At 36.4% G+C, this 24513-nt stretch overlaps 1 protein-coding gene across 1 annotated transcript in view; it reads right to left on the bottom strand.

Annotated features, from left to right (window-relative positions):
- Positions 1 to 24513, bottom strand: part of LOC101888706 (uncharacterized) — a 31807-nt gene that overhangs the window by 4330 nt on the left and 2964 nt on the right. The window contains exon 2 of the mRNA XM_011294099.3: positions 5 to 2644. Coding sequence (XP_011292401.2) covers positions 5 to 2644 — 2640 coding nt within the window. The remainder of the gene's footprint in view (positions 1 to 4; positions 2645 to 24513) is intronic.

Genomic DNA, 24513 nt, shown 5'->3' with positions numbered 1-24513 from the left:
TCACCTCCAAAGAAGTACCATTGGCTTTGCCACAATCATGACAATATCCTGGATGTATTTTATAGTGATCCAGTAGAGATTTTCGTTTGCGATATGACTTGGGACACAACAAACAATTGTAGATGGGCTTCTCCTTTTTCGAGCCGCCACCGGAAGCATTTGTACCGCCGGGCGTTGCCTGCAATGAGGTACTACTACTGCTGCCACCATCAATGAGCTGCTGCTTCGGTTCCATGCCATCATTTGTATCATTTTCATGATCCTCATCATCTTCATCGTGTGACATATCTGGATCATCATGATCAAATGATGCATTGGCCGATGAATTATTACCCGTGGGGGTATGAGGATTGGCTAATATACCACCACTCTGTGAATTAGTTGAGGCCATGGAACCGGAGCCTGTCAAAAATGAAGTATGATCGGGTTGCTGTTGTTGTTGTTGCATCATCATGTGTGTTGGCATAGTTTGCATATGAGGAGGCATCTGTTGCGTTTGTTGCTGCTGCTGTTGCATATATTGCAAATTGTCTGGAGTGGTTGGTGGTTTGGGACCAACACCAACACCTGCCGAACCACCACCACCACCTCCGGCACCGCCAACACCCAATATATTATCTATGCTATTGATGGCATTATTGGTGGCATTAATTTGCATGCGTTGTTGTTGCATTTGTTGGTGTTGTTGATTGGCGGACTCCATCATACCACCCATCATTGCCAATGGATGATTTTGGGCCGGCATATGCTGCTGTGAATTGTAAGGCCCAGCTTGTTGATGCATTTGCTGTTGTTGTTGCTGCTGCTGTTGCATTAGATAACGCTGTTGCGGGGTTTGCTGTTGATGACCTCCTTGGAAATGCTGTTGTTGTTGCTGTTGTTGACCCAAATTGTTATTCATAAGATTGGCAATATTGTGTTGCTGCTGTTGTTGCAGTTGGTGTGGTTGTTGTGGTGGCTTTCCCCCTGGCATTTGTGCCATATTTGGAGCACCCACTTTCATACCATCTTCCGACAATTGTTGATTATGCATCACATGCTGCTGCTGCTGTTGATGATGATAGATTTGTTGCTGTTGATCCTTGGGCATCATATTATGATTACCCGGTCCCATGGCCATGCCATGTGACTGTTGTTGATTTAAATTATTGGGGATAAGGTTATTTTGTGGGATATTACCCGCCGTAGGTGTAAGACCATTCATAAGAAGATTTCCGGTGTTGGAATTTGGTTGTTGTTGCTGCTGCTGGGATAGGTGATTTTTGAAATTTGTTGCACCGATATCATTACCCACACCCCCGCCAATACTTCCAACCCCACTTCCACCAATAAACGGTGATGTCAAGGTGGAAGCACTATCTGTTGTTACCATATCATTGGGCAGGGTATCCATACCATTACCGCTATTACTACTGCCACCGCTTACACTAACACTGGCTCCACTGCCGCTACGTTCAATAACATCTTCGATTTCGGGTTCCATAACCAAACCATCAATCAGCCGTCCCGGTCCCATGCCCTCATCAATGATCTCTTCGAATTTCATTATTTCTTGGGAAGCTGAGGATAACTGAGATTCTGATTCTAGCTCGAAATCCATTTCAGAATCGTAAGCATTGCCCACCGCACTGCTGGACGCTGCTAGAATACGTCTCCTCTGTTGCATAAGCAACATTTGTTGTTGTTGCTGTTGTTGTTTTCGTATTTTCTGTTGACGCCACTCCTCTTCGTGCTCTAGGCGCAACGACTCCAGTACATGTTTTGGTGGTGTCGTGCCCAATAGACGTCCCGTGAATACGAAGTCTTGTTGAAACTGTCGCAGGAATTCTTTGTTACGTTCTTTCAGGGCTATCTTTAGATGTAAACGAAATTGTTCTTGGAACACACGTATACTCAGTTCTTCCGATCTCCAATGGAAATGAATTGTAAACTCATTGTCCGGATGGAAGACATAACCTTCACCCAAATGGGAGACACGTTGTAGTTTTTCAAACAACAAACGCGACTGATGCAATTTACCAAGACTGCTTTTACCACCGTAGGCAAAGCCTGCTCGTCTTCGTGTTCTCTTGAGGCTATCTGTGGGGACAAGGGCATCTAAACTATTACTTTCATCACCATCCGCTGTTGTGGCTATGCGACCAAGACGTCGGGCGTGTATTACGGAAGAGGGTATCAAATCCAAAGGATCTCTACTATTCGCTTTCAGAGAATTAACAACTCCGCCAGATGCTAATGCGGCTGCTGCTGCTCCTTGGGGATAACGCCGTATTCTTTTATTGTGGAAATTTGAATTTTCGTTATCCGCATCATCGGCATAATCACCGTCGTCTTCATCCAGGCACATAAATTCCTCTTTACATAGGATTTTTTCAAAATTCTGATTTAAATCTGTCGACGAGGCATTCTCATCCTCGTTCTTGATATCCTCCTTTTTGGTGGCTAGCAACAGTTGTAATTGTTTCTTCGAGACTCCTTTGGTAGTACTCGCATAGTCACGATCTAAAAGATATGCAAAGACGCTGGGCACAACTTTTTCGCAGGTTTCGGAATATTTAAATTTTAGATTTTGTAGCAGATAATGAAGAGCATCACAACGGGATACAGGATCAAAGCCATTCAATGAATTAAGTGTTTGATCCACCTGGAAAAAGAGAGGGAGAGAGTGTTTAGACTTTGTTTAATGGGTATTCAACAAAAATAGAGAAAGTTGCAATAGAAAGAAAACAACAGTGTTGCCAATGTGCGAGTTGTGTTAGAACAAAAAAACGTAATTAATGGAGAGAATGAAAAACGCCAAATAAGGAAATTTTTGAATTACAATTGCCTTAATAAACAAAAATTTGGGGAATAAGAATTATCATAGCTTTAACTAAGATGTAACTGCAATTTATATTTCTAAGACAAAAATTCCTATGCGCTTTATGGTAAGACTTTAAAAGGTGTCACAATTTAATATTTTCAGATAATAAAAATAACCATTTAAAAGTAATATTTTCAGTTTATACATAAATAAAACTTAAAAAAATTGTATCTTGCACTGCGGTAAAAATTGTATCTTGCTCTGCGGTATCTTGTAATTTGCTCTGATTTGGGCCTTTATGAATACAGACTCCCATGCAAACACATATTTTGCCACCCCAAAAACCAAAAACACAAAATTTTCTCAGAGGGAAGAAAACACAATAATGTTTTTTTTCGTTTCTGGACTACTATTTGATACTTTTCTACTTTTTTGTCCAGATTTAATGTTTTTCTTTCAAGTTTCGGCCAATTTATAGTTGGAAATGATCAGCCCTACTTTGCAGCGATTTAAACATTCTAAGGAATTAAGAAGTTTTTGGTCTTTATGAGTAAGTCAAGCAAAACCCTGGTTTTTACCCTTGTTTTAAAGTCGTTGTCTCTTTTTTAGAGCGATATTCCTTTTCATACTGACTTCATTTCACTATTTTTAACATTTATATTTAAATAATGGACAGTTATAAAATTTGCTCTGATGAGCCACATGTCACAGTTAGTTTTAATAATAATTAATTGAAAAAAATATTAAATTTAAATAATTTTCACTTCAAGTTAAATACGAGTCTCACATCCACATAGTTGTATTTACATATTGCGATTACATAGCGCTTTTTCCGCTAACAATCACATTGACAACACTAAAAAACACACGTCAGTTTTAATTATCTCAGAGCCCTACTTAAAGAAGAGCGCAAGCAAATACCAATGCGAAGTTTTTAATTACTCCCAATGACACAAATATACAATACCACGAAAAAGAAGAAGAAGAAAAAACAACAATGACGATGATGATGATAACATATGTATGTTAACAACAACACCACCAACAATTAGTTACAAACTAAATGGATGCTCTTATTAAAAATGAACTCTCAACGGAAAATGGGGGAGGGAGAGTGTGAGAGAGTTTGTTTAAAATAGAGTGGAGAGTTTTACCTATATGATCGTTTGCAAAAGATGGTGTTCCCTCACTTCTTTTGATAGATTCAAATTTTATTTAATTTCTTTGGTAAATAGTTACTTCCAATAAGCAGATTATTACATTATGGCGCGCACAATATCTGAAGGTCTCTTAATTTATCACTTTAAACAACGACCACTACACCAAATACGGATGTAAGTAATCACTCAATGATAACGGCAATGAAAACTTCCAAATTAAAACAAAAAAAGACCCCGAAACAAACAAAAAATATCAGCACCGAATTGATATTAGTTTTGTATTTTTTTATTTTTTTTATTTCTTGTTCCTACAATGAAGTGGCTGTGTCAGTTTGTATTTTACTAGATATTTTGTAAAATTAAAAAAGAAACGACAAATACTAAGCGCACACACCACACCGACCCGAAATTCACTTGTTTATCTTCCGCCGCAGATTTAAAAACTATTTTCAAACACCAAAAAGAAAAAAATGTACGAAAAAAAAACGCAAAATACAAAAATACGACAAAAACTGAAGAGAGAACACCACACAAAACAAACAGCAACAACACGAACGAAGCAAAACTAAAATTTAATTTGTGCCACTTTTCCCCCATATATCAATCTATTAAACCGTTTTTGTTGTGGTAGTTGTTGTCGTTGCTGTTCGTATAACGCTGAGAAGTTGAAGTCAAGCTTAGAAGAGCGCGCAACAGCCAGCCAGTCAGCCAGCCATCCAACCCAACTAACCAATACAACTAAACCCCAAAATGGGGGCAGAGACGTTGGCTGTGGCATACAAACTGCGCCGTCAAGTCAGACAGAAGTCGTTTGATTTGTAGTTTACAATAGTAGTTGTTATCTGTGTGTGTGATGATCGTTGTTGTTACCGCTGTCGCTGCCGCCGTTGTCGTTTTCGATATTTTGTAGTTCTGCTAGTCGTGTTGCTTGCTTGGTAATCAACGAAGAATGCATACCTACTACACACAGATGTTTCTATGGATATTATGTTGTTCGAAGTGTTATTACTGCCTAGTCGTCTCATTCGTTTTCCCCAACTACTACGAAGAGCAGCTATAGCTCGGTTTTATCTAGTTCCGCTTGCCACCACCAATACAAACAAATGTTCTTCAAACGTTGTTGCCATTATTTATCGTGTTATTAACTGCAGATGTTTTTCTCTTATCTTTTTCTCTATGTCCCTCTCAGTCTCTCTCAAAAAAAGAGTGAAACAATTGTTGGTTGTGTTGCTGCTGTTGTGTACTCATTGTTTCTTATGTTGTATTTTCGTATTTCAAGCCAAGCGAAAACGCCACCCACCCACAGAAATACATGCACTAAACAGCACATGCATGCATCCCTGAACTTGTTACGAGGTTGGTATGAAAGTCCTTTTAAATAACTTACCAAAGGTCTTTTATGGGTAGAATGTAACAACAACTTACCTAGGAATTCATATTGAAGCCATTTTGGCAGGCCCAAGTAGCTAAAAATTAACCTTTACATATGCAAATGCATTCAAAAGATTAGAAAATATACCATATGGGATGGTGTATAAGGCCCAGGCCTTGGAAGGAACTGCCTGGGCTTTTGGCCTTTCAAGGTCTTGCAGAGATAAATTTCTTCCATAAGTCCCATAGAAATTGAGGACATATATCGTTTGAAAGTTATTATAAAGACATCCTTCGAAAGATCTCCAATGGCAACCTGACCTATTGGACTCATTTAGGTCCTCCAAGGAAGGTGACATAGAGTTCTTCTAGGTTATGCAAATCTCTCAAAGATCTTCCATGAAGTTGAGACCTTTTAGAGCTCTTTTTTAAGATATATTTTAAGATCGTTTGTTGTAAAAGAAGGTATTTTCTATGAGTAGAAGACAATATAAAGATCTTCTATTGCCAGAGCACCATGAAACACCTTTAGGGTTAAAAGACCTGTTATACTCTTCTGAGGGTAGAAACATTTTTTAATCGTTTTTGAAAATATAATTTATTGTTATGCTTTAAGGTGGACAAAAGAGGTTTGGAATGCTCTTCTTGACTGGGATTGAAAAGTCGTTCAAGCTTGTCAATGGGCCTAAGGCCTTCTATTAAGATAAGACCATTTAATGTATGTCTTATCTTAATAGAAGACCTTAGAAAGATCTTCTATATATAGTACACACTCTAAAGCTCGTTTGCGGATAGGACATTTTTAAAGCTCTTAGTGTATAGAAGTGTTTTAAAGTTGTCTTTTAACAGATAGAAGACGTTTAAATCATTTTACGGATAGGAAATTTTTCAAGTCCTCTGTGTATGGAAGTGATTTTAAAGCTGTGTTAATGAAAGATCTTTTTAAGCCCTTCATTCCATAGGGAATACCTTTTGCAAACATTCTTCCATAGCCAATCTTTTGATATTCGTGCATTCCAAAATATATATTTTATAGTTCTCTTATGCATAAAATACACTTTAAAGCTCTGTTATGCTTGGAAACATTTAAAAGCCCTTCTACCCCAAAAAGACTCTTCTACGTTAAAAAGGTATTTTAAAGATCTCATAGGTATGTATGAGATACATTTAGAGCTCTTCTTCGTGCAGAAGACCTTTTAAAGCTCTTATAAGGGCGATAGACCATTTGAATCTATTCTGCATTCTATACAACGACGTCCTTTAAAGCTCTTCTATTAAAAAAAGAACACATTTTAAAGCTCGGCTATACAAAAAATTCATTAAATTTCTACAGCTTTTAAGATTACTCTATATAGCAGACCTTTTAGAGTTCATCTTTGTGTACAACTTTTATTCTATCAACAGAAAACTTTCCAACGAAGATATTTCAATTTTTTTTTTGTTTGCTATAAGATATTCTATAGAACACTTCAAAAGATTCTTCCCTCAGGGATAAACAGTTTCGAACGGGAACAGGAAACTTCCATACGGTCATCTGTTGCTAAAAAAGCCCTCCTCACGATCTTCTATTGGTGTAAGACCCTCCAAATGGGATTCTATTGTCAAAAGGCCTCCACAGATATGAGGTCTTCAACGCACATAAGCTCTTTATAAAGTTGCTGAAAACAGAAAACGTATTCTTGGCAAGAGGATCTCTTAGGAAAATTCTATGGGTAGATCGTGGTCTCGCAAGGTCCTTCTAGAAAAAATACCTTTGAGATGAAATAGGTACCTATATAAAGTTACTGCCTATTGTAATTTTCTCAGTGTAAAGCTAAGATTGTTGTAGTTTTTCCTTTTTGTACAATTTTCATGTTCTTTCTGTTACTAGCCCCAATAATATCCCCCTCCATCGAGCAGCGACAAAAGAACAATGTCAATATGCATGTACAATACAATGTACATACCAACACACCATCATACATTCGGCTACATCTTTCTCTGATGTTAGGTAGGTAGGTATATAAAGAACAACTGTGCAACGTTGCGACCAACCGAACGACCCCCTAACAACACCTTACCCGCACACACAACAACATCATGTTTTTGTTGCCCACTGTTTGTTGGATTTGGTGGTATGTACGTATGGTGGTATATGTGTGTGTAACAACTACATGACCATCGTTGCATGGGTATTGTATTGAGTTGTTGCTGTTGGCATTGCCATCATTGCTGTTGTTGTTATTTTTGGTTTTACTATGAAAACAAATACACACGCAAGTGCACATGTAAAAGAATGGTGTGTACTTGTTTTTATTATTACAGCAAGTTGTTGTACTTGTTTTTTTTTTTTTTTTGTTTCTTTCTTACATCGTCTACCTCTTCACTTGCTTTGTTACTACACACATATTAACGTCGTCATCATCATCGTGATGGTGTATCGTTCTTTTTTGCCGTTGTTCTTCTTACTTCTGCTCATTGTAAAATTGTATAGCCACACTCAAACAAACAAGTCGTACACAGAGCTACACTCCTACATCACAAATAAGAACAAGAACATGACGCTGACTGCAGCCGTCAACGTTGAAATTCAGCGACAGAGCACAGCGTACTGATACATAACAAAGACACAGTGGGTTTGTGTAAGTAGAAAGTGCATTTTAGAAGTCGGCAACATAAGTATATACAAACATAAGTAAATATTCAAGAAATATCTACACAAACTTATGGTCAAAACGTCAGGAGGAACGGACACACTGACAGTGGACGTAAAATTTGTCAGACAGATAGGTGAACAATACAAATAAAAATAAAGTTAAATCGCGATGCCTTAAAATTGGCCAACACACACACTCTCTTTCTGAATATTAACAGCAGAGTGAGAGTGTAATTTAAATAACGTCATTATCAATGCCCATAGAGAAAACAATAAACACTTGCATTCACTGTATTGCATGGGTACCCACAGACACGCACACACATACACTGTTGTTACCAGATTTGTAGTTCTATTCTTCTTCAATTTTAATTTAATTGAATGCAATGTTTTTGATCTATTTTTATTACAACTTTTAGCTCTTTATTGGACTTTCTACAAAAAAAGAAACGAACGAACGAGCGCACATACACACCCTCATACACACCTTACGCATTGTTGATGTGCTACAGAGAGTGAGAGATAAAGGAAAAAAGGCAATAGCAATATTCCATTAGAGAGGTAAGGCCCACAAGAGAGAAGAGAAGATCCATAATCTGAGGGGTTCATTTGTACTTGTTCTTGCTTATAGTGGTATATTTCACAAAAAATAAAAATCTTTTAATGAGAATATTATTGATTCATAAAATACAATAACAATAGCAACAACAACGTGTGTAGCAGGCAAACACGCAAGATTATAATTTTTCCTGTCAAAGGTAGTGGGGTATTTTTTCTTAGCCGGTTTTAATTTGTTTATATTTTCATTGCGTGCACATGGGCGCGTGAGTGTTAGTGTTTGTGCGGTTGTGGTTTTGATTCATTCATTCACTCATTCATTAAGATGTCATTTTTGTTGTTTTTCAATGTTTTATTATATAAATGTTAATTATAAAATTAAATATTTAAATTAATTTTATAAGGGGGATATGTGTTTGCATTAAATATTTATTGAGGTGGTTTTGATTGCTTTTTGTAATGTTGAAAACAGTGAAACCTTTAACAAATGGAAAAGCTATATTAAGCTGATTTATTCTATTTTCTCAAAACAGACCTTTTTGTATTTCGAAAAAGGCTGATTGTTTTCTATAAGAATATCATGGGACCCTCTATAAGGAGACGATGCTTATTCTTGACACAAAAATAATAGAATTAATTGGTCCTTTGTGAAGAAGACCGATTGAGCCTTTATAAAAAGACCGCTAGATATTCAATAAGAAGAACTGTTAAAATTCTATAAGAAACCGATTGTTATCCTATAGTAAGGCACAATTTCTTCTATTCGTTGAAAAACTCGTCTATTCACATAAGAAACTTGTTCCATCCATAGAAGACCTCATCTACCAATATAAGGTCTTACCTATCAATAGAAAAACATAGAAGAACCCTTCTATCCATAGGAGCCCTGTATTTACTGTAAAAGATCTTTAAAAAAAAAAAACTTTTCTTTCCATAAAAGACGTCTTCTTTCCTTTCGTAGAATACAACTTCTATCTTCTGAAGATCTCTTCTAATCACAGAAGAACACTTCTACTTTTGAAAGAACTAGGTCATATGCAATTACTTCTACCCTACGTTAAAAACTAACTAAACAACCATTATTACCAGCTGACATTGATGCATTAACTAAAGGCCGTAATAATAACACTCATGCTCTCTCTCTCTCTCACACACACGCACATGAGAAATGCGAGTAGAGTAAATAACAGTCGTTGTTTATTGCCATAAAACATGCTAAAAATACGATTATATTTTATTTTTCACTTTTTTATTTTCTCTTATTTTTTATATTTATATTAAAGCAAATTAAATTTATTGCTGCGGGCTATGTTGCGTGCGTGTATGTGTGTGCGCGCTCAGAGTTGTAACGTTGAAACGAGTGAGTGGGGGAGGAAGTGGCCGAGGAAGAGGGAAAGAGAGTGTGGTGGGGAAACACAACAACACGAACGACGGCCATAATGCTCTTGTGGATGAATACCATGTAGTGTTAGGAAATCAGGGACGGGGGAGTTGGGGAGCAACACAAGCACACGGTGTGGAAACTAGTTGGGCGAAAGATAAAAGAAGCTTAAGAATAAAAAGGAAAAAAAATAACAACGAAATTCAGCAGCTGTACGTTGGGTAGAGTATGTCTAAGAGTAGATACCTCTATGTATGTAGGAATGTGCTTTTGGTCTGTATATACAATGGATGGGTATGAATTGAATGGATGGCTGGTTGGTTGGCCGGCTGGTTTGGTTGCTTGTTTCGTTAGGGAATGAAGAAAGAGGCAAGGGGTGTTCGTGGGGTTTCGTCCCCACCAGGCACAGGCCAGCCAGCTTTGTAAGAAGAAACAAGAAAACAAAACAGTAATGTACAATATGTGTTGCGTTGAGCGGCACTACAACACTGGGAGAGTAAATAGACAGAGAGAACGAGAGAGCAATATTAGCAGAGAACACTACGTTGAAAGAGCAACATAATCAACAACAGAGCACATTGCTGCTGGTGGCTGCAGCTGTAAATAAATAATAAAAATAGGAGGATATGAAGAAAACTTGCTTATCAAGAAGAGAAAGCACTCAAATAGAAAATGTATTATTTGTTGTTATTTATTATTATTTTTTCCTTATTAAATACTGTTCGTTGCTGTTGTTGTTGCTACCGCTACTGTCACTATTATTATTATTAGTGTTGTGTTTAGTAGAGACGACAATTATTTGCCCGTGTCTCTGTGTATGCGTGTTGTGTTGCCAATGTGTGGCATGTATTAGAATATGTTGAGGGGGCATTGTTTTTACTGATGTGCTTGTGTGACGACTGGCTGAGTGCAGTTGTTGTTGGTATTGCAATTCATGTTGTTGTTATTATTGTAATGACTCTGAGTGGGAAGTGGGACAAATGCATTTTTAGAAGCTGTCATACGACTATTTGGTAAAGAGGTACAAGAAGCAGCAGCAGAAGACGAAGAAAAAAGCAATAACAACGTCGTTTTATCCACACAAAAATAAAGACGACTAGGGAAAACTAAGAAAAAAGGCAATCTTGAATAAAAACACCAACAACAACAAATCTTTCACACATTCACAAATTGCCGTAAATAACAAACCAAAAAATGAAAACTAGTGCAAATACATATTTTAACAATTAAGTTTAAAGACATGTAGGAATGTGTAGAAATATGCGTGTGTGTTTGTTTATCTTCTCTACAGTTGAGATGAAACGAATTTACTACTGCTGACATGTTAACACACAAAAACTAATGAATAACTTAAGAAATCCATCCATAAAAACAATAACAAATTACCGAAAAATAATTGAATAAAAATGCAACTCTCTCTTTTGTTGTTAGAATCTAGTGTTTACGGTTTAATTGTTTTATGGCAAGAAAATGTCTAAAGGACTGGTTAATCAAAAAATCTAAAAACTGCTCAATTGATAGCTTTAGGGAAACTCTTCCAAAGAAATACCAGATTTTTATTTTCAAAAAAAAAAAAAAAGGATAAAAACATCGGTTTTTGAGGCCCGGATGAAATATATTTCAGGGAGTCCTTTCAGAATGTAAATTTCATATAATCAGATTTTCGAAAATCTATTGAATTTTTCGGAAAGCTTTGGATTTTCTTTGAATTTATTGATTTCGGGTAAGTATTTTTTCTAGGCGATGCAACCGGACCCGTTACTAACCCGTGAACCTTAGTTCGTAACCCAAAAAAATTGCTCGAAAGGTTAATTTGAGCACTTTCGGATCCATCAATAATTGGAACATTTCATTTGAGAAATTAAAAAAAAATCGTAAGATCAAGTCAGACCGGCCGAATATTTAACAATTGAATAATTAATATCAATCGATGGCTATCTCATATATTTCTCGTACCAAAATCCTTCATATCTGAATTGATCTTCAGTTAATTCGACTGACTTATATACCGAATTCGGATTCATGTGTAAAAATTCATCGCAGTTGGGCATAAAATATGCCTTTGGTTCACAATGAACCTGGAATCGGATGAATATGTATACGAGACCGATATCTAAATCTGAACAGAGTTTGACAAAATTTAGCAATGGTATATCTAGGTTACCAAATATAATTGTTATAGTGAAGACATGACGGCTTTCAAATTTGTTAAAAGCGGAATCTAATGCAATATTTATATGGGAAATATAACTATATCTGAAGCTTATTTTTTTAAAATTTGTCCGACGGACGGACATGCATGAAAATCACCAAATTCTGTCACGTTTCCCAATAACAGAAAACCATAGCGTGGTGTAGATCAAATTTTCGCTATATTAGGGGAATCTGACAATATTCCATGCCATACATCTACGCCCTACGACACAGTGACAATGGCTATATTTCCCCCCAAGATTTCCCTTTTTATCCCTTTCGTATAAATTTTTATCCACCTGGATCGAATTATTGAATCTTGGATCAGCCATTAGAACATACATTTACACATAGGTAGGGTACATAAATTACCAAATGATTTATGATTCACACGGGAGGACCTTTGCAAAGTAAAAAAAAAAAACAGAATATAACTCAACACATACGAGATTTTATGATCGATTTCTATTACAGAGGCTCGCAGACACAGTAACACACACACATACTCACATCCAAGCAGTGTGTTGCCGTCGGTGTCTGTTGCTGTTAATGTCAACGCTACAGCTAGGACGGTTTTTCCTTTCCCACATATATGACCCCTAAACCCCCTCACCATCTCATTTTCACGAATACACCATAAATTCAATTCACCTACACCACTGCTTAGCAAAATGTAAATGATGAGAAAAGGGGGGAACAAACAGCAGCTCTGGCCTTTTTATATACACTGCCAATGTGCTCGTATGTGTGTGTTTACATTGTATATATCATCGCTGTTATACCTTCTATTTTTTATTGCCTCAATAAAACAATAAAAACACAGCAAGAACAACAATAACAACAACAACTAAATCTAACTAAAACAATATAAGCAAATTCAGTATGCATTTTTCCACTCTCCATCTCACACACTCACTCTCTTTCTCACAATTTTCGTTTTTTGTTCTTTTTAAACTCAATTAAAAGTGATAAAAAAATACAGAAAACTTAAATTGCCGAACACATTAAAAACAAACTTCAGGGGAATTAATTAAGATGAAATAACAATAAAGCAGGACAAACAACAACAATAAAAGCAATAATAACAACAAACAAACGAGGTTTCGAAGAAGTCATGTTGGATGTTGGGTTGTCATGTTGGATAAAGATGTGTAGAACCCAGAACTTGCATCTATTCATATGCAGTTGTCTGCAAAGTAATACATTTGGGATTTTCAAGAAAGTGAAATCAGGAGGCTCTCCTCCTGAAGATTCGGTTCTGAAGACATTTGTTCTATGAGAAGGCCACTTTGACTTGTATGAGAAGGCCCCTTTGTCTTCTATGAGAAGACCACTTTGTCATCTATGAGAATACCACTTTGTCTTCTCTGAGAGGACCACTTGGTCTTCTGTGAGAAGATCACTTTGTCTTCAATTAGAAGACCCCTTTGTCTTCTATGAGAAAACCACTTTGTCTTCTCTGAGAGGACCACTTGGTCTTCTGTGAAAAGACCACTTTGTCTTCTGTGAGAAGACCACTTTGTCTTCTGTGAGAAGACCACTTCTTCTTCTGTGAGAAGGCCACTTCTTCTTCTGTGAGAAGACCACTTGGTCTTCTATGAGAAAACCACTTGGTCTTCTATGAGAAGACCACTTGGTCTTCTATGAAAAGACCACTTGGTCTTCTATGAGAAGACCACTGGGTCTTCTGTAAGTCTTCTATGAGAATACCACTGTGAAAAGACAACTTGGTCTTCTCTGAGAAAACTACTTTGTCCTCTATAAAAAACCACTTGATCTTCTATGAGATCACTTGGTTTTAAAGGGGAAGACCACTTGGTCTTCTGTGAGAAGACCTCTTGATCTTCTATGAGATCACTTGGTTTTAAAGGGGAAGACCACTTGGTCTTCTGTGAGAAGACCTCTTGGTCTTCTATGAGAAGACCATTTGGTCTTCTATGAGAAGACCATTTGGTCTTCTATGAGAAGACCACTTGGTCTTCTATGAGAAAACCACTTGGTTTTCTATGAGAAAACCACTTGGTCTTCTATGAGAAGACCACTTGGTCTTCTATGAGAAGACCACTGGGTCTTCTGTAAGTCTTCTATGAGAATACCACTGTGAAAAGACAACTTGGTCTTCTATGAGAAGACCACTTGGTCTTCTGTGAGACGACCACTTGGTCTTCTGTGAGACGACCACTTGGTCTTCTGTGAGAAGACCTCTTGGTCTCCTCCTGTTGTTCCGCAGCTATTTTAATGTTTTATGTAAAAGCTTGAGTAAACAAGCATTATTATTCATATCCTAGTCTAATACATAAATATTTATTATCTTTCATATACGTAGTGGATATGTTCGTATGTATGTATGATTATGTTAACATGAATAGCAATAAAAAAACATAAAAGTAAATATTTTCTTAACACAACAAAAAGCAAATAGCAATTTTAGAAATTGAAAATAACAACAACCAACACAATTGAAATAACAGCGAGATACAGGGGGATAACAGTGAAGCAAGAATTTGATGAATTCCATCCATCCGAACTTTAAATTCCCTTCACCATTTGGAACGAATTTGGAAAATTTCAAAAGATAAATTCCGCTAAAAATTATGTTAGAATCTTAAGAACACCGAATATAGGAAGTCGCCGTTGTATTGGAGTCTGTACGAAAACGTGGACCTGCGTAGGCAATCTTTTCATACGCCATTACAATATTAAAATACGAAACTTTGAACAATGTAGCTAAAATGATCAAAATACCAAATATAGGGAAGTACCGATATAAGAGGGGCAATACACAATGCAATACGCGGTCCTCCATACCCAGAGGCAATTGAAACAATTTTGGTTAATAATGTCTTTAAAATCATTAAAATACCTAATAACGGGGGGATCTGTTGAATGGGGGCTATACGATATCGTGGCCTAATATAAACAATTCTCTGGCAGGGGTAAAGTACTTAGAAAATTTTAGATGATTTGTAGCTAAAATCATCAAAATACCGTATTTCGGAGATAACGTTAACGTTAAGAGATACTGCAAATTTCATCCGGAGCACATAGTCAACAAAACTTTGGGTTCGAAAGAAATCAGATATCTTCCTTACTTCCCCATATATACCCTTACCCTACTTAAGCTATTCAAGAACACTGTTTAAATCTTACAGGACTGAAGTCAAGTTTTAATATTGTTTTCATTAAAGGAGTCGGCAGCTGCTTTACTCGGAGACCTGTGAAACATTGTTCTTATCCTAGAAGGAATTTGGGATATGATAGATCAGAGATATATAAGCAAGAAAGAAAGGCTTAGTAGAATGGTGTGCATAACCAGCAGATCTCCTTCCATTTTGAGGTCTGATGTTTGGCCCGTCAATATGTTCACCGCGACTCTTGGATCTCAGGTACTAATTGATAGAAGAGAGCAGGTTCTTCTCGAGATTGCCAGCCAGATGTCCCTAGAATTCCATCTATCGCAAATTGCTTCGATGAGATAATCCTAAAACGGCTGACATAATAGTCAGCAAATTTGGTGATTTGTCGACTGAAAACGACCCCGATCTAACCCTTCTGCCATTTTCCCCATTATATTACTATGGCCTGAGATCCAATAAAGCATTATGAAGACTAGTATTTTCAAGAGGGCATTCTTACAATTAAGAATTAATCTCGATTTGTTGACAGGGCCGCTCGACTTCCAAAATTTATAGCCACTGGTCTTATTATGATATTTCTACGTTATCTTACCATTTCGGCTGCCTTAACGATTTTAAAAATCTCAGCCTGAAATACGCTATTGTATAGTTGGATTACCGAAGAAAATAAAAATGTCTACGCTCGCTCAGATTGTAAAAAAGAAAGTAAGCTTGCGCAGGGAGGACTTTGCCAAGCAACTATTTGAGTAAACTCAAAACAAAATATCTATTACCGAAAGGGTAAGATTTTTCTGAGAATATGGATGGAAATGTACAATGTGTAATTTGCATCGTATTACCTTGAATTTGAATTGCTACTGTTGTCATTAAAATTTGAGAGTATAAGGGGAGCAGATCGAATACTTAATAGGCTGACCGTCCAGCGAAGTTCACCAGTAACCCAAGCGTCCCTATCAGGTATTATAACATTCATGTAGTTGAAGCCGGAAAAGGTGTTCCTTTAATCATTAATTCAGGATTAATGCGTGATCAAAATGAGAAAAGTGTCGTCCGTCCTGTTGCTGCTTGAAACCGAGACCGAATATCCAGTGACTGGAAATTTTTCAATGCAAATTGTGGAGTTTTCTTTAGAGGTCCGGTTGTTAGTTGGTTGGTTGGTAAGCTTGGACGTAGACAATCACAAAATCGCGTGCCACCAGCCGAGGCACCCATAGGACAGAACATTCATTTTTTGGTGAATGGTCCTAGTTCAGTCTCAGCAGAGCCCAATATCATGGCCCGAACTGGACGGCTGTACTGCTGCATTTTTCATCGAACCTAAAATAGTTCTAAGGAATCTTCCACTACATCATTAGAAAACCAAACTAAGGATAAAGAGTGGCTTAAATGAAAGGTATCAAGGAATACTTTCTAAATTATATGAACCTTATAAAACAAATTTTAATTTAGACACCTTCTTATTCTAAGTTTTTGGGCAGTGGTATGTAATTTGCTAAAATTGATCGAAAAATTTTTCAGAAAATTATAAAATCCCTAAGTCCAAAATTATGTATATCTTTATTGTCTGTATATTTGGAAAAAACTCAGTGTAAAGTTTCATTTAGCCCGAGTCTCAACATTGCTTCAATTCAGTATATTCCGGCATAAAATTAGTTCCAACTTTTCCTATATATAATTTTCTTCCTCCTCTCTTTCACTCACTCTTTCTCTCTCTTAATTAACCGCTTATTAACCCTTTCTGAACTCAAGAAAAAATGTTTTTAAGGGACATGGCCTATTGTAGGTTCCATATATGCCAAATTTAAGTTAACTGCACAAAAAGGGAAAGGATAATTCAATTTTGCTTCAACTTATATTAGCATTAGTGCTATTTCAGGTGCAAAAATGGAAATCTCTGTCCACTCCCCCACGAAGGGTCAACCTTTTTAATAACTTTAACTCTTATGAAATATCACATTTCATAAGAGTTAAAGTTATTATTATATTAGAGCCGATTTTCTTTACATATATCACACATATCACCATATTTTTATTAACCCAAGGTCGATTGACATGCAACCACCAACTTCCATATTTAACTCGTGTTCACTCCAACATAGTTCCACTGTAATCCAAGTAAAAAAAAAATTAATATTACATCTCTTAAAACGACGTTGGCAACGACAAACAAAATAAAAACAACAACAAGAAAATTACATAAAAAAAAATAAAAACAATATTACTTTTTTGCGAGAGTGGGAATATGGCTTTAGTCTGCTAGTGCTGCTGGTACCACTAAGGCATCCCATTGGACGGACTGACAGCAGCCAACCCGGCAAATCAAATAGCGAAATGTCGTTGTGACTATATATATTTTTTTGCTGCTGCCTTGCCGGCATTTTAGGCAGACTGTCTGTCTGACGGACAGGCCAATAACTACTCCTACCACTAACCACACTTTCATCTCCTACTAAACAGCCTGGCTGCCTGACTGTATGGTTGGTTAGCTGAACGTCTGTAGATTGTAGGATTTTTTATTTTGGATATGGAAAAAAAGAGTCCTCGAAATCACCCAAATTGTGTGTAAAGGAATAACCCAGCAAACAATAACATAATGTGAGTTGTACCCATCACAACATTCTAGTGTCAAGCAAATGAAATTTTGAATGTTTTTAGAATAAAACAAGAAAAGAGAACAAGAGTTGGGGAGAAATTTTGCGTTTTTCTGGCATGCCAAAAACAACAACAACAAAACCCAACTGCGGTGGTATGGGGAAAATGGGGGAGGTGTGCAGGGGGGTCTAAGACAAGCCATGGTAGTTGTTGTTTAGTCAGCCATTTATAACGGAAGTAAAGAAAGGTATATGTGTTTGTGTGTTTCAGAGAATACTGAATGAGTGAGTGTGGCCGTTATTGGTATCTAGTTAGTTAGTTGGTTGGGTGGGAAGGTAGCGCTACGTTGTTTTCTATGAATGGTTTGTGGGTCGTACAAATTTTAAAGTGGAGTTCGGGGGAGGTTGGAAGGCACGGAATCCCATTCATACTGTAAAATGTGAAGTGCGAGCGGGAAGGGGTGCGGCAAATATGCATATTACATTATTATGAAACAAGAGAGAATGAACGAACCTAACAAACAATTTGTGTGTAGTTGTGGTGGGTGGGGGTTTTTTTGTCGATGGCAGATTGTAGGGTGGCATGGGTGGCTATACAAAAAATTACATACACACACTCACACAAATCCAAATTTACTTTCATGCAAATACACACACAGACAGACAAACACCATCATCTATGTTGTAGATATGTATAGACCATGTACATTATGTCTGTATGTAGTATGTTGCTATGCTGTATAAAATGCCAGGAAGGTTATGTTAAGCCCGCCGCCAGAGTATTGAGAGTAATGTGGTTGGGGTTACCCGGTGGAGAGTAAAACACACACTCACAAACCAGCCATCCAAAACATAGAAAAATTGGATTTTAAAAGGCTTTAATTTTGAGTCGAGGAAAAGCTTTATACATAAATTTCAAAATAACAAAAAAAAAAAAGAAAATAACAAAAATTAAAAAAAAAAAACAGTAACGACAACAGCAGCGAAGGAACATACAACAAAGGAGGAAGTTAATTTAAATTGAAAAGGGGAGTTGGTAGGATAAAAGTCTTTAAGCTTTAAAGAAATTGAATTTTATAGAAAAGAGTAGGATTAGGGAATAAATACGGTAAAATTAGAAGAAAAAATACAGCAGGCGGGACCTACGACTTTGACTAAAATATATAATAAATAATAATAGGAATCCACACTTAAAAAACCATTAAAATATATCTATATCTGTCCATGGGGAAGCAAAAGGTTAAGCCGCAATCGAATGTCATGTTTTTCTGCCAAAATATATTTTATGTTTAAGTGTATGTTTAAACATTTTCGAAATTCCGCATTGTTGTTCTTTAGTTTTAAGCGTAGATTGTATAGTTAGTGCAAAAATCCTTTTGATGGAGGGAACAATTTCTCTCAAATGAAAAATGCCAAATTTGAAACAATTCCGGTGAATAATGTCGCTAAAATCATCAAAATACCGAATATCGGGAGGTACCATTATATGGGGGCTATATGAAAACGTGGACCTACATGACCCATTTCCGGACTAAACCTGCCTACTGGCAAAATAAACATGTGTGCAAAATTTTAGCTTTCTATCTCAATTCGTTCGAAAGATAGCTTGATTACAACAGACAGAAGGACAGACAGACACATAGACAGATAGACGGACATGGTTAAATCGTCTTAAAATTCTACGCTGATCAAGAATATATATACTTTGTTGGGACAAAAATCATTATTTCGATGAGTTACGAACGGAATGACAAAATGAATATACCCTCCATAGTATGGTGGAGGGTATAATAGACTCAAAAGAGCTAAGGAGTTGCTTCGCTTGACCGTTTTGACCGCAGACCTTGGACATTCCAACAGTACTCAGCACCATCGCACTCAGCATGCGCCAACCAAGAATGGTTACAAAATGAGGTTCCTTGCTTCATTTCCAGAGAACAATGGCCACAAAAATCTCCGGATACCAATCCGTTGGACTAATATATCTGGAGTATTTTGGAAAGCAAGATTGGCAGTAAAAAATACCAAGCAAACACTTGGCCGGGAATGGGCCAAAATACCGCAGAGCAACATTCGGCAGCGTGTGACGGTTTCATTGGCCGTTTGAAGGCCATAATTCGTGCCAAAGATGACCAATTCGAACAAATCTAAACATATTCTAAAATTTAATGCCATTTCCGACAATTTTTGCTTTCATTCAATAAAATTTAAAAGAAATGCAAAAATTATGGCGTTTGACTTTAAAGCAGTTTTTTATCTCACACTGTATATATACTTCGTTCAGGTCTTACATGAGTATTTCGAGGAGTTACAAATGGAATGATAAAGTTAATATACCCTCCCTAGTATGGTGGAGCATACAATAACACAGCAATTTCGTCCGATTTTAAACATTTTTATCATATTATGGAGGGTATATTAAGTTAGTCATTTCATTTGTAACTTATCGAAGTAGCTATTTAAGAACCAACAAAGTACACATATTCTTCATAAAAGTAAAAAAAAGTTTAAGACGATGTCAACGTGTCCGTCTGTAGTAATCACTCTAAGGGTTCGACCAAAATGGCTAAAATGTTACGCCTGAAATGTTAATTGTATTAAAAAAATAGGCTATAAATGACCAGGTTTTCTTATACCTCCTTATTCTGATGATTGTTGCAAAATTGTCCACCGCATTTTTTTTTTTTTTCTTTTAATTTTGCCATTTGATATTCTTAATGTATGCAAACCACTTAGCCACGTATTTGTATTAGCCCATGTAGTGGTAGCCCTTTACATTTGGTATTTTGATGATAAGTAGCTACATTTTCAACGGAATTGTTAGAAATTTGATTTCTAGTATCCTTTGAATCAAAAATTGCAGGTTATTTTGAGAACTAAACGGTTCCAGAGTTGTACCTATATAATCGGTTATTTGGTACCAATTTTTTTAAACGACGAAAAAGAGTTTAATTCGATCTTTGTCACAATATTTCGGTAAGTATTATGAATAATTCAAGCGTTTCCGACACCCAGTCGTTTGAATTTTGCATCCTCAAACATTTTCAGTGTACCAAGATACCTATATCAATTATTTGGCAGCCGTCAAATTACTTTGTCAGAGAAAATAGGCAATCCGACATTTCGGGCCAAATAGGGAGGGTAACTTGATTGAATCTCTTCTCCTTAAAAACTTCAGTATAGATCCACTATTTTAAGGATTTAAAGACAAAGAAAATAGAAATTAAATTACCAGGTCCATTCTGCAAACACTAAAATACCTAGATGCTTACTAACCTCCGTTTTTTTTTTTCAACCAGATCCACTTTCTCCTAGCAAAGTTTTAAAAATTCCTGTAAAACATAAAACATTTAATAAAATGTCATAGTTGTTTGTTTACATTTTCGCCATGGCCATCGCGTAAAAACAACAATATTTTCTTTATTCAACATTAACAACAACGACAACAAAACAAGTATTTTCTCATATCCAATAAAAAAAGCGCAACGAATAAAAATACTGGTTCTAAACGATGTCCCAAATACCAGCTATCGTAAAATAAAGAGTAAATTAGATAAACGCTGTAAACAAAAAAAAAAAAACAATAATAAAATAGTGGCAACGAATGGAGGGACGTAGGAACGGGCGAGCAAGCTAACGGACGGACGGACGAACAAATGCGATCCATTTAATTAAGATTTGTTTCTTCTTTTGTTCTTGTTTTTTTTTTTTTTTTGTTTTTGTTGTTTTCAACAACATTTATCTTAACTGTACTCCTCCTCTTTCCACTAACATACATACAAGCGCGCCACACACACACGCACCGATGCTATGTTGCCCGAAAACACACATTCGCATGCACACCAAAAACAACAAACACATACACGCTACTCGCTGACTACTCTGTGCCCCGTTCCCATCACATAGCAATACACAATGAAACGAATAGAAAAAAGAAAACAAAATAAATAAAAAACACACAGTGCAAGTAGAGCGCGCCTCAAATAACCCCCCAACCGACAACAACGACAACGATGTCGACGATGAAGAAGAAGAGCAGCAAAATTGGAATTAAGGTATCAACAACGCCGTCAGATAGACAAACCACCAACCGGGCAAACGGAATGAATGCCTGACTGACTGACTGACGAACAAACACAAACATATCATCATCGTCATCATACCCACCAACCATGATGTTGAATAATTTACAATGTATTATAGCGATTACTTCCTTAATTATGTTTAATTAAATACAACTCAATTATATAAAATAAAAAAACAGGCAACGGTATAGTGAACGAAGAAGAAGCAAAGATTTCAAAGCCGATACCGAAAGTGAAGAATCGTAAGCCGCCGATAAATACGCCCATCCGTATATTCTGTGTGTTTCAAAACATAAAAAATTGTGCTAGTTAGTACTAAACTTTTTTGATGTCATAAAGGAAAAATCGGTAATCGTAGAAAAATTTTTAGATTTTTTGAAATATTGGAACAGAGCTACTTTGTGAAATTTGTAAAGTGGAGGTAGGTAGTCTGAACTTCACTAATTCATAATAGCATCCTTTGTCAGACCGTTTGCAACTGTCCTAAATCTTCATGTTAGAGTACACATAGGTATTCTGTTCTACGTAAAATTTTAAGATGATTTACAAATGCTGAAAATGTGTCTGATGGTTTTAAGGATTTGAAAATGGACCGACTATTGGTATAAAACCCATCTAACGGTACGTTCGATATTGATTATTGATTCAAGTTTCTCCAAACCCAATTCCACTCTAGGTTTCTGATGACCATTATCTCTTCTTAGAACAATTATCAGCTTATGTCAAGTTTTTTGTATAGTTTCCGTTTAAGGTGCTTCCCATTTTTGTATAATTTGAAGTGTTTGACGACAATTGGTTACAGATTTGCAAATAATTTGTTTTCTGATATTCATAAAAAGGCCGGCAAAAAAAACTATTAATATAGCCAAGTTTTGAGTATTTAAAGGGGACGTTACCCTTTTGCAAAAAAAAAATCTTGAGAATTTTCTTAAGATCTGTGTAAGTTCCTCGAAAAACTCAAGCTTTCGAAATAGTGCGCTTTGCTTGAAGAAAGTAAAGCTTTGTCATGTTCCATTGATGAAATGAACTACAAAAAAGGATATGAATAACAAAAAACATCAATCATGGAACGCCAACAATTGATAACTAATGAAAATTGGAAAATATGCCTCTTCCTAGGTACATATTGCAATCATTATAATTCATAAGGTTTCGTTTACAAAAGGTTTAAATAAATAAACAAATCCTCGAAGATACCTTAAATCGTATAAATCCGTTATATACTAGAATCAATGGTCTCCAGTGTAGCTGCGCCTCCTGTAACATAACTCATATACCAGAACGTGGACATACTTTAAATACATTTGTCCATATTTTATTCAGTTTTTAGGCTACAAAGGTTTACATAGACGGCGGACATTGCTAAATCGATCATCAACACTCGGCAAAATATTTAAAACTAATACGTAGGTGTACAGTCATTGCTTCTGTTGTGTTGCATTTTTGCAATGATGTATAGAGTAGTTGATTTTATGAATCTGAGGAATATTATGGGCTTTCCGTATAACGTGGTGGTAGTTACAACGTACATGTTGCGCCAAAAGCAGAGGAAGAGTTTAGCCCTAGTCTCGAGTGATCCATACATGGAATGTGTAACAGTCAAGTGCAAAGTTGCAGTCGTTGTGCCTCGCTGATCGACAGACATCGACTGTATAATTTGACCATTTTTGACACTCTTTTGAAGGCAACAACTGTCCGTGACATTGCCCCTTTGTAGTAATCGATCCTTAAACGCAGACCACCCCAACCCAATACGGTAACCAAAAGTCCCTTTTCTGCAGATCTACGGATTTCATATACTAGGAACGCTCCATTTTCTTTCAAGTTGGCCTTAATTCAAATGTTTGGGTATCAGAGAAATTTTTAGAGACATCTTCATATAATATTGGTAAAACAACTGGATGGACCGCTATTCCGCAAGGCAATCATAGCGTTCTCGAAGCCTAGCAAATGGGCATGGTTGCTCCACTACTAGGGACGGTTTGCTGTTTACTCCTTTGTCCTTTGGACGACATTATATTTTTTTCTTGGGGAAGTCCACATTTCCTGTGTTTTAATTAGCCGCTTTTGTATTGGTGCTTGAAATTTTCTTTTCTGGGTCCAACACCGGCTACGCCACCTAAGGCTTTCTTAGATTGATATTTTAAGACTATCACTTTTGAACTGATCCCAACTCTGGTTATAAAATAACTCTGATTATAAAACAAAGATTTAGTGAGTAGCTGGGAATTTAAGACTTTCACCTATGGACAGTTGTTAACAGAATGATTGTTAGCGTTAAATACCATAACGAGGCATATTATATATAGTATATTTAATACCATTTTTGTACGAATCTGCACATTCTTATCCTTATATCCTTAATAATATAGAACAAGGAAAAATACCCCCTACTGAATACCTATCCAACAAGTGGTTACAAGATGAAACTATCAACACATACCATCGCACAATAAAAATCAATTTTTAAAAAGCGCCTGAAAATGGATCCGACTTTCTTTGTTAAGCCGAAAATGTGGACCTAGCTGCGATTTTTACCATTATTTACGATAGATCTTTTATTCTGGTGTTGTAACAACAAGAAAGTTATTCCGTAGAT

The sequence above is a fragment of the Musca domestica genome, unplaced genomic scaffold, assembly GCF_030504385.1.
Source record: "Musca domestica strain aabys unplaced genomic scaffold, Musca_domestica.polishedcontigs.V.1.1 17, whole genome shotgun sequence".
Lineage (NCBI taxonomy): Eukaryota > Metazoa > Arthropoda > Insecta > Diptera > Muscidae > Musca > Musca domestica.
The sequence above is the reverse complement of the archived record's forward strand: the minus strand, read 5'-3'. Positions and strand labels throughout refer to the sequence as shown.